General features: G+C 34.0%; 1 protein-coding gene across 1 annotated transcript; it reads left to right on the forward strand.

The window, feature by feature from the left end:
• Positions 1–4,581: 4,581 nt before the first annotated feature.
• On the forward strand, positions 4,582–11,660 carry LOC114328785 (PAX-interacting protein 1). The gene is made up of 3 exons (XM_028277742.2): positions 4,582–5,188; positions 6,475–6,558; positions 10,274–11,660. The coding sequence occupies exons 1-3, from the start codon at positions 4,620–4,622 to the stop codon at positions 11,568–11,570; spliced, it is 1,950 nt and encodes a 649-aa protein (XP_028133543.2). The 5' UTR covers positions 4,582–4,619; the 3' UTR covers positions 11,571–11,660.
• The last annotated feature ends 624 nt before the right edge of the window (positions 11,661–12,284 follow it).

Raw genomic sequence — 12,284 nt, forward strand, 5'->3', positions numbered from 1 at the left:
CTTGACGTTCTTCTCTTTGCATCTTCGTCGTATATCTGCACTTTTTCCATTGTTTTTTAAAAGTGTTTATATCTCTGCTGTTTCTAGAATTCCTTTTGTTCTCTCCGTGCCAGGTCGTAGTTCTGTCATAAATTCATTATTGACCTGATGACACATTTGAATTCTTCATTTCATTTCTGTCTCGATATTTTGTATTTCTCCATATTGTTGTATTCAGGCATTTGGCGGCTCCGTTTGTCATATTTACCTCATTTTTCACTTCTGTTGTCACACATGCACGTTGTCTTTTTTGGGGAAAATTAACATTTTTTGGCGTTTATATTAAATTGGTGAAGGATACATTGTAAATCATCTTCACTTTGAGAGATATTAGTATTGCGTCGTCTACATAGCAGATTATTTTAAGTTGTTTTCCCGCTTTTGGTATCCTTTTTTCGTTTTTATTTTTTTTATTATTTCATTGTCAGGTTGAAATGCTTATTGGAGTACTTATTCCATCATCAGCTAAGATTGGGTCAGTTAGTTCTTCCTCTACTTTTACTTTTATTGTGTTGTTCTGGCAGGGGTCTACCCCAAAATCCCGACAGCCAAAATCCCGACATCCACAATCCCGACGGCCAAAATCCCGACACGCCAGAATCCCGACAGGCCAAAATCCCGACAGGCCAAAATCCCGACAGGCCAGAATCCCGACAGGTTTGATAAGTTTCTTTTTAACATATAATTACATTTATTTCTTGTTTTTTGTTTATGGCCATCTGTTTTTATTTTGTGTTACTAAACAAAAGTATTTACCATTTATTATGAACTAATTTTCTAAATAAAATTTTTAACATGGGTATATGAATTAAATTATTTTTTTGCCAATATATTATAGTCCAATAATATATGTATGTATAATGAAATCCTGAATTCAAGTTTACTTTCATATAATAGATATCATGTCACTGACAACCTTCCATTTCAGTAAGTATAGCTTTTATATTATAAAATGAAGTGTTTAATAATTTTTTCTTTTGAAATACATTATAATTAGTACCCGTACTTATTAGTAAGTAATACTTTTTCAATTTCAATAGTCAGTCTATAATATGATTTGGTATTACATTTGAAAACGAAACAATAAATATTCAAAATGTAGTGGTCGGAATTTTTACTTATGCGAGGATTTTTGCATGTCGGGATTTTGGCTTGTCGGGATTCTGGCGTGTCGGGATTCTGGCGTGTCGGTGTTTTGGCCGTCGGGATTTTGGCTGTTGGGATTTTGGCTGTCGGGATTTTGGCTGTCGGGATTTTGGGCGCCACCGTTCTGGCAGATATATTCTATCGTTTTGATTATTCACATAGGTATGTCTCTTATAAACATGCCGATTTATTGTATTCTAATCAACCAATAGGAAGAGTTGTTGATCTGTGGGCTCCTGGAAGGAGTAGGAGAGGAAGATCAAATAAGACCCTGGATGAGACGCTTCTGCAGGACATGTCGGTAGAGGGGATTGATAATAATATAACCAAAGATAAAAACTTATGGAGAAATGAAATTAGGAAATCTGACTCCGCATAGGGACAAAGGAAAGGTAATGATAATTATGATGATGGTGAACTAGAAGACTTATGGAAAAATCTCGAGAGACTCTGAAATTTCTATAGTCCAGAACAATTCTAAGGTACATATTACAAAAGGTTCTCTAATAAATAAGATTTCAAAGTGATTGAACAGAAGTCGTAACAACAAAAATAAAAGCCTCTGCATTACTCTGCAGGGGAAAGCCTCTAAATAAATTTAATAATTATGAGGTACTACTTTGATAGATCGGAGCAGATGAGAACTGAAAACGGCCGCAGAGATAATAATGAAAAACTGTCTACTTAGAAAACACCTAAAAAAATATGTGAAATGAAGAAAGAGAGTATCATCTGCCATCATCGGCAGCCCGTACGCATCCACTGCTGGATATATGTCTCCCTCAGCTCTTTCCATCTGCTTCTGTTCTGTGCGGCTTGCATCCAGTTACCGATAACATGTTTCAGATCGTCGGTTTATCTGGTTAATGGGCGTCCTCCGCTCCGTAGTGCTTAGCTTATTTAGCACCAGGTTAATCGTTATTTGTGTCTTGTTGATGTCAATCTTTAGTCCGATCTGTAAGAAAGCGTGAGATGATTTGTTCAACATTATTATTGCATTATCCATACGATCGGCTATAAGAACGATGTCATCTGTGAATCTCCAATGACTGAGCTTTTCTCCTTTTATGTATGTTGATACAATATTCGTTCAGATCTGCCTTCTTAAAAATGTGTTCTAAAAGGGGTAGTGAATAGCTTTGGTGAGCTGGTTTTTGCTTGCCGTACTCCTCGCTGATTACAGAATTTATTTGTTTGTTGTTCAGATAGTCTTACGCTATCCGTTGCCTTTTGGTAGATATATTTGATCACGTTAGTGTAGCGATGGTCTATTCGGAATTCTGTCAATGCTTTTAACATTTTCTGCTGGCCTATGGTATCGAATGCTTTCTCGTAGTCCACGAATATCAGAGCCAATGGCTTGTTGTATTCTGGTAGACTTCAGTATCAGGTTTTTTATTACCAGTAAGTGATAGTTAGTCCTAGATACGGATCTAAATCCAGCTTGTTCTCTAGACTGATAGAAGTCTTTAGCCTCCAGACTTTTTTGGATAATTTTTGTAAAACGTTTATATATGTGTGATAACAAACTAATGGGATATTCGTTTTTTAGATCTGTTATGTCACCTTGTGTAATAAAACAATGACTGCATTGTTCCATTGAGAAGGTGTTTTTCCTTGGTAAATGCATTCGGTGAATAGTTTGGCCAAAGCCTGCATAATTTTATTTCCACCTTGTTTGATTGCCTCGATCACTACTCCGTCATCGCCAGGGGATTTATTATTTTTCATTTCTGAAAGTGTCTTTTTAACTTCGCAATAAATGGAATTTCATAGTTCAATAGTTCAATAGTTCGATACTTCGGATGATACTACGAAGTATTATCCGATTCGAAGGTATCATCCGAAGGTATCATCCATATTCTCTATGAAATTGAATTGTTTTGCTTCGATTGGTTTCACATGACGATTTCACTAACTTTGCGTCATGTTTGCCAAACTTACGGCCATAACTTTTTAATCGGAAATGGTATCAAAACTAGTATATCAGAAGCATAAATATATTTTTTGTTCTCGCCTGAAGCTCATCGAATAGTATATCGCTTTTATTAATACTATTTCGGTGACTTTAAAACGGTATTTCCGGTTCTTCTTCTTTAAGTACCGTGCCCAAATTTTTAGGCGTGGGTAGCTTCCATAACAATTTGCCGATATCGTTCTCGATCTTGTGCGGCATGTAAATTGATCTGCTGATAAGCCAGTTCATTGACGAAGGTTTCGGAGGCATGAATATTTCTTCCGACCAATTCCTCTTTTCCCGTCGATATTTCCATTGAGTATTAACTGCAGCATCCTGTATCTGCTACCTCTCATTACATGTCCCAGCTATTCAAGTTTTCTCTTTTTTATCATCTTGGTTAAATCACCTTCGCCTTGACCTACTCTGTTTAAGACCTCTGTTTGTAATGCGTTGAACCCAAGATATTCTGAGCATTCTACGATACGACCACATCTCAAAGGCTTTTAATTTGTTCATCATGTTAACCTTCATGATCCAGGTTTCACATCCATATAGTAATACAGAATACACATAACATTTTAGGAACTTGATTCTTATTTGTAAGTTCAGCTGAGAGTTTGCACAGAATAGATCTAAGTTTCATAAATGCTCTTCACTCCAATGCTCCACAAGTCTGGAAACCTGAGATAAAATTTTTCACCCTTAGTACCATCCGTGAGTCCTAATCTTTTAACCAACACCTCTTTTGTCATTCTATCTATTCTAATAATGGGGAGGAGTTGTATCCATACAGATTTACGGACAGGCAGAAACCGGAAGTATACATTTTTATGGCCTTGCTGAGGCGTGTCGAATAATATATCGCTTGTATTATTTTGGCGACTATAAAAGAGTACTTGCAGTTGCAAATCTGAAATCGGAAGTCTGAGGTCAACTTTCTCTCCTTTACACAACATTATATGACATTTTTGGGTTATAATCTTTCATTTCACATCTCGTTTGTCTTTCGATATATTGGAATAAAGCAGGAATTGTGTTTACGGACAGACATACATGGATAATTCAAGGTTTTCCTCATTTTTCCGAATAATTCAAAATTATAATAAGTGATATACCTAATAATTATAATAATGTAATTTTACGATTAAAGTTTTAAATTATTACAGTATTTTAAACGTTGAGATGGGTTTTACCTATTCTCCATACCTTCATAATCTCAATAATGAGGCAATTTGACTTTTTGACCTCTTATTAATTATTTATTGAAATAATTATTTGGAGACTACTATCAAACATCCATTAAAGAATATTATAAACATATTTTGAATAAGATAGTTTAAACATACGTTATTGCCCGTCAAAATTTTTCAAGGTTGATAACACATTCAAAAACAAGTAAACATTTTTGAACTTTTTGATATATAAAGCACCCCAGATTTACGAGAAAGCGTACATTCGCTAACCGTGCATCAACATGAAGGTTTTGGTATTCTTTGCGCTAGTGGCTTGTTGCTGTGCCGTCAGCACTTTAAGCGTCGGTGTTTTAGTGGACGACGATGGTGGCATCAATCTCCTGAACACCAAATACGAAATTAATATCAGAAGAAGTTTAAGCAACCCAAAGAGACTCACAGTCACACTCAAGCAAGGTTCCACAAGTAAAATTGTATACGACTTGGATGAACCCATCACCAATAAGAATGTAGACATCAGAAATATTTTGGACACCAAATACATCAAGAACTTGGGAGAAGTTTACACCCAGATGGATGTTTTGGATGGTATTTTCAGCCAATATGATGTAGTAGATTCAATGACCTACGGTAAAATCATGAAGATGATCAAACTGTTGGTTCAAAATGATGTCTTACATCCAAAGGTCCTATCCGTATTGAGCATGTTGGATAACCAAATGGTTGAAGAACCCATGATGACCATGTATGACACCAAAAATGTCATGAAGAAAGACTTGAAACCTGAAGTGATGACCAAAGATGTTGTTATTCCTCTTAAAGATGGAATTGAAGTTATGCATGAAGTTAGGTGAGTTATCTTATTTATTTTATTATAGTTATTAAGCTTTTAGTCCAGGCTGTATCGTCGCCCTCGTTAGGTAAATTATTCCGATTCGATTTTTTTGCACAAACTTACTCAAAAAGAGGTCCTTATAACAAATCCACAGGGTGCCAGGCGGTACCGTGGTCGAAAAATTGTTTAAACATTTTTTTAAACAAATTCACAAAAATAATTTTTTGACTTCAAACAATTTTTTTTAGATCATTTGAGTCATTCTGAATAAAAAAGGTCTCTTGTGATTTTTCTCTAACATTGATTGTTGCCGAGTTATACGCGATTTCAAATTTGAAAAACGCGAAAATAGCCATTTTTAAGGCTTAATAACTCATTTAAAAATTATTATTATGAAAGTCAGGAAGTGACCAAATCAAAGCTTAAAGTCCCCTCTACAAGATTCTGAAGAAATTTGTGTCATTATTGTATTACTAAGCGGTTAAATTTATTTAATACTAATGAGCGCTAAGCTCGTATTAGGCGGCCGTCAATGGTGACTGCGAAAGAGATGCACCATTCCGGCCGTCCAATGGTGGATCTCGATCTCACTCTCACTCACATTGACGGCCACTTCAATACGCTCTTAACGCTCATTGTTAATAATTAAAAATAACAGCTTAGTAATAAAGACAATAAAATAATGACAAAAATTTCTGCCGGATCTTGTAGGGGGAGCTTTAAACTTTGATTTGGCCACTTTCTGACTTTCATAAAATAATTTTTAACCGAGTTATTAAGCATTGAAAATGGCCATTTTCGAATTTTTAAAGTTTTAAATCGCGTATACCTAAACAACAATCAATTTTAGAGAAAAATCACAAGATATCTTTTTTCCACCGAATGACTCAAATGATCTAAAAAAATTTGTACGAAGTAAAAAAAATTGTTTTTGTAAATTTGATTAAAAAAATTGTTTAAACAATTTTTCGACCACGGTACCGCCTGGCACCCAGTTGATTTGTTATAAGGACCTCTTTTTGAGTAAGTTTGTGCAAAAAAATCGAATTGGAATAATTTACCTAACGGGGGCGACAATACAGCCTGGACTATTTCTTCGTTGCAATGTTTGTATTAAATCTCAAAATCATTCTTATAAGAAGAATTTAACCTTCTTTTCTTACAACATAATATATATTCACAGTTTCATACTTACTCTTTCATTTCACTTTTCACAATACTCCTCAGTAATATAATACATATTTCTCTCTAATACGTTTTTTTTTTTCAATGTAATTATGCAACTTTTTCTTCTATTTTAGTGGTGTCGTTCCGGTTGAAGAAGCAGAAAACGAATTAAGAAGGATGCAAATGCACATGAATGGTATGGAAGTTCAACAATACTGGTAAGCATATTTTTTATCATTTTCTTCTTCTTCAGCCTGCTTGCATCCACTCCTAGACAAAGGCCTGCCCATGAGTCCTTCATTATTTTCTGGTTTGTGCTATTTGGTGCCAGTTTCTCCCCATTTTTGCTATGATGTCGTCTAATCATCGTTTTTGTTTCTCGTCCAACTTTCGTTAGTTTTCTGTGCCACGTGTCTTACCCAGTTCCATTTCATTGGGGCAATTCTTCCAATCAGATCTTCCACCTTCGTTCTGCTTCGCACACCCTCATTTCATATATGCTCCCTCAGAGATACTCCTAACATAGCTTGTTCGATCGCCCTCTATGTCGTTCTCAATCTATTGTACCTCTGTAAGTGTCATGGTCTCCATTCCATAGGTCATAACTGGTAGGATACAACTGTTAAATCACCTTTTCTTTAGATTTATTGGTATATTTTTGTTTTTCGATACATCACTTGTAATGAGGTCGTTGCGTTGTTGTTGCTCCAGGTAAGTATCAGTCGAAGAAAAAGAGTTCGCTTTTTAAAACATTTTTATTTGGAATCAAAATAAACAAAAGATAAGATAATTAGCCTTAATTACTCATCAAGTTCGTTAATAAAATATATTTATAATTTCTGCGCATCGAGCTTACTGTTCGGGCCGATGTGACGATATTTTTGTACATGAATGAATAATTTTGACGATCCCGCGAAATAGGAATTGCTTTTATTAATACGACATGAATGTATAAAGAAAGTGGAGAAAGGAGATCCCGCTCACCTCGCCGGATTGAAAAGACATATAAAGGATATATGATCACCGCTCATTAAGGATAGGTAAAAAGATAGGTAAGAAGAAAACTGTCGGATCCGCTCAGCTCGCCAAAACGACAGCGGAAAATAATCGGGAAATACTACCTACATAAACTCACCTCTAGTACCTCGCTGTTGTCTATTATTCTTCGATCAACGCTCCAAGAATAATAATCAAATAGGCTTTTCGATCCGATTTTTATATCGTTCGAAACAGTACAAAAACATGTTTTACTGAATTCATCGGCGTACCCTAGACGATAAAATTATATTATCGTCACACACTGAGTCTTCGTACTGCTGCCCAGCCCATTCGAATTCTTCGAAGTGATCTCTGCCGTTTGATTCTGTTTGCCTAGTTTGATAGTGTGACATAGGTATTATACAGCGTGTCTACTTGAGTTGGAAACATATGGGAAACTTTTTTATTATTAATTTTACGAAAAAAAGTTATTCTTTATAAAAAGTTTTGCATGCCCCAAAACCTAGGATTCAATCATCAGATATCAAATTTTCTGAATATTATACGAGGTATGTCAAAAAATATGAATTTCGGTCAAGGGTAAAGTACCTTTATTTCTCTCAATATCGAAAATTCTTATGATAAAAAGTTGTTTGGAATTAAAAACTAAGATCAAATATGCAATTACATGCTTCTTATTGAAAAAAAATTTTTTCTCAAATTTAAGGATACCCAACATTGTTTTTAATTATTACAAATATGATAACTCGTTTATTATTCATTTTACGAAAAAAAGTTATTCTTCGTAAAAAGCTTTGCATGGTCTAAAATCTAAGACACAACCATGATATATCAACTTTTATTAATTTTATACGAGGTGTGTCAAAAAATATGAAATTCGCTCAATATTATAGCACCTTTATATTTCACAGTATTTCAATTAGAAGGATGTAATTGCATATTGACACATAGTTTTTAGTTCTAAACAACTTTTTTAATAACTGTTTTCAATTTTGTGAAAAATAAAGGTACTTTACTCTTGAGTGAAATTCATATTTTTTGACATAACTCGTATAAAATTAATAAAATGTGATATCTGTTGGTTGCATCTTCGGCGTTATGACCTACAGAGCTTTTTATAAAGAATACCTTTTTTTCGTAAAAGTAATAATAAAAGAGTTATCGTATGTGTAATGAATCAAAACGAAGTTAGTATCAATAAATTTGAGAAAAATTTGGAAAATATTTTTTTCCAATTAGAAGCATGTAATTGCATATTTGAGCTTAGTTTTTATTTCCAAACAACTTTTCAGAATAAGCATTTTCGATATTGAGAGAAATAAAGGTACTTTACTCTTGAACGAAGTTCATATTTTTTGACATACCTCGTATAATATTCAGAAAATTTGATATCTGATTATTGAATCTTAGGTTTTGGGGCATGCAGAACTTTTTATAAAGAATAACTTTTTTTCGTAAAATTAATAATAAAAAAGTTTCCCATATGTTTCCAACTCAAGTAGACACGCTGTATACTCTTTGACACTTTCGATCTTATTTCCATCTAAGTCGATTGTGATATTATACAGCTCCACTAATACCATTATACCATGATTTCTTTCGTGTTCTATCTTCTGACGAAATAAAAAAAAACGTTTTTCAATGCTTGCTGTCGTTTCTCCTTGTAGATGTTTACTGTCCAGACCTTGAAGCAGTAGGTTAAGATATTTTACATTAATGTTTTAAATATATAAATTTTTAGGTAAACAAAACTTACGATTTTAATTATCCCCAATCAAAATACTGCAATAATTCTTTTTGTATCGTTTTCGCTTGCAATCAATATGACTGTATTGATATTCGTATTTTTTATAATCTTGATAATCTTATCACTACCGTTTGCTAAGTTTTTCTATTAATTTTATAACCAAAAACTCCTTTAATCGAAAAATATGATTTTACAGAAAATTTTATTCAATACAGTTTCTTTTTATCTCAATTTCTCTGATTTTTTAACTTCCTTTTTCTGTTCCAATAATACGATTCTAAAACCTGTACAAAATAGGTGTTATTTCGTCAGTTATTATTTTGTTCGAGCCGAATTTTTATTTACGAGCCTTCTCTTCAGACTTGGGAACACATAATAATCGGAGGAGATCAAATCAGAAGAATAACCTGGATGGCACAGGAATTCGAAGCTTAGTTCATGAATTTTTGCCATTGTTATAACGCTCTTGGAAGCCATGTATGGTCTTGGAGAAACTTGATATCTTCTTCATATGGAGCCATTTCTCACTGAGTTTTGGTTTTAATATCTCCAATGCACAATATTATTTGCTATTCATAGTTTTACCTTTTTCAAGATATTTAATTAAAATTAGGCCGTTGTAATTCCAAAATATAGTGACCAAAACATTTTTGACATATTGAGCTCCTCTTGGCCTCTTCGGAGCACCTTTACCGGCTTTACTTCACTGCCGTGCGTTCATTCTCTTCTCTGGTTTACCGTAGTGGATTCAGATTTTATCAACTGTTACCACTCGATAGCAAAAGTTCGATGGATTGCACTAGGTCCAAACACTGCTGAGAAGTGGTCAATCGATCATGTTTTTAGATAATGATCAGCAATCGTGGAATCCACTGGCAGGGTATTTTTTTCATATTCAAAACTTCGTTTAAAATATGACTATTTTTCATATATTTTCAAATATATTTCAAGTTAAGAATAGAACATTACGCTTACGGAGATCAATATTGCCAAACCTCTCGCGTACAAGTGGATACTCGACTGCCGATATACGATTCATTCTAGTCCTAGTCAGTACGAAGTGGCATCCGCCACTTCCGCGTAAGAAATACATGGGGCTATATCTTTATGGTCTTTCTCATTATAACATAATTAAGTTTTCAGATACAATATAATTTTCGTAAAATATTAAATTTTTTTTATTGTAGGAACATGAACCAAAATGTTATGGAAACCATGACCCCAATGCAACGCTTATTAATGCGCCTTCAACAAGTCAGACAAAATCAGTACCAAGGAAATATGATGGAAGAACAATACTATCCAGAATATATGCTCTCACAAAGATACATGAACCCCGAGTACTACCAACAAATGTCTTATCAACCAAGAATGGAACAAATGTACCAACAAAACCAAATGAGTCCATTGGCCCGCTTTATGCTTAACATCAGACAGCCACAAATGCAGGAACAACAAATGTCAATGATGGACCAAATGGTACGTGATCAGATGTACCCCCAACAATACCAACAATATATGAACAGAGTTCCCTTACAAATGATGATGAACTCAGAAATGATGGACAGACGTATGATGAACATGCAATCAATGATGGACAACAACATGATGTCCCAAAACATGATTAACCAAAGAATGATGGAAAATAATATGATGCCCCAACACATGATGAACCAAAAAATGATGCAACCAGACATGATGATGAATAACGAAATGATGAACGAAAAAATGATGATGCCCCAACACATGATGAACCAAAAAATGATGCAACCAGACATGATGATGAATAACGAAATGATGAACGAAAAAATGATGATGCCCCAACACATGATGAACCAAAAAATGATGCAACCAGACATGATGATGAATAACGAAATGATGAACGAAAAAATGATGATGCCCATGATGATGAGCAAAAGAATGTTGGGACAACAAATGATGAATCAAAAAATGATGGCCCCTAACATGAGGATGAGAAGAGAAATGATGTCCGAACACGAAGTTCCACAAATGATGAACCAAAAATTGATGCAACCTGATATGATGATGAATGAAAAAATGATGGAACCTGAAATGATGAATCAACAAATGATGGTCCCAAACATGACGATGAGAAGACAAATGATGACCGAACAAGGAGTTCCACAAACAATGAACGAAAAAATGGTGGCCCTCAAAATGATGATTAATAATAACATAATGAAAGAAAAAATGATGAAACGTGAAATGATGAACAAAAAAATGTTGGAAGACCAAATGATAAACCAACAATTAATGATGACAAGAAAAATGATGGCTCAAAAACAAGTACCCCTAATGATGAAAGAAATTGACCAGCAAATGATGAATGAAAAAATGATGAACAAAGAAATGATGAACCAAAGGATGATGTCTGATAAAATGACCAATATGGAGATGATGAAACCGATGCTAATGAACGAAAGAATGATGTACCAAACTCGCATGAATACTATGGAAATTTAATAATACAATTAATTAGAAGTATTTTTTATTTATTTTACATTCAATATTATTATTCAAACGAGTATATTAAATAAAACACTATTTTTATAATAGCGTAATTTATTAACAACCACCTAAAAATCTTATTTACAATAGATAAAGTCAAATAAGGCTAATGGCGTACTCTTATTGAATAAATATTGTTATGCTCTACTTTTATGCTATTGATTACGTATTTTAGAAAGGAACTACAACGTTAACAGGGTTTTATTGATTCATATAGTCATTGGATCTCTATATTTGAAAAAACCGCGGAGTGCTACCATTTAAATTGGTGCGTTTCTGAGAAAGGGGTGAATTAGTCCCTAGGCACAGGGCGAATTAGGGTGAGTTCTATGCACATTTAGTGCAAACAGGTCTATAGGAAAATTACTCCAGGTTAAATTTACTATCAAAATACCACATTTTAAAGTCAAAAACATGTTTTTTACAAAAATATATCCAAAAGAAAAGCAAGAAAAAAACATGAAAGATAGCAATTTTGTTTTTTGCCCAATAACTTTTTTCCACGGGGATATAGGTATAGGCATTGCTTCACAGAAAAAAAACGTCAATCCTTCCTCTTTAAAATGGCGTTGGGTAGTAGTCCCTGTGATTTAGAATTTCCAAAATCTGATTTTTCAAATTTCTCCACTCACAGCGATTTTGGGATATTTACCTTGTGACTTCGCAAAC

Source organism: Diabrotica virgifera, chromosome 3 (genome assembly GCF_917563875.1).
Source record: "Diabrotica virgifera virgifera chromosome 3, PGI_DIABVI_V3a".
Lineage (NCBI taxonomy): Eukaryota > Metazoa > Arthropoda > Insecta > Coleoptera > Chrysomelidae > Diabrotica > Diabrotica virgifera.

Excerpts from the sequence above, each read along its gene's own strand:
- LOC114328785 (XM_028277742.2), top strand. The coding sequence starts at position 4,620 with ATGAAGGTTTTGGTATTCTTTGCGCTAGTGGCTTGTTGCTGTGCCGTC. Across the intron at positions 5,189-6,474 it reads GAAGTTATGCATGAAGTTAG|TGGTGTCGTTCCGGTTGAAG; the intron begins GTGAGTTATCTT and ends CTTCTATTTTAG. Across the intron at positions 6,559-10,273 it reads ATGGAAGTTCAACAATACTG|GAACATGAACCAAAATGTTA; the intron begins GTAAGCATATTT and ends TTTTTATTGTAG.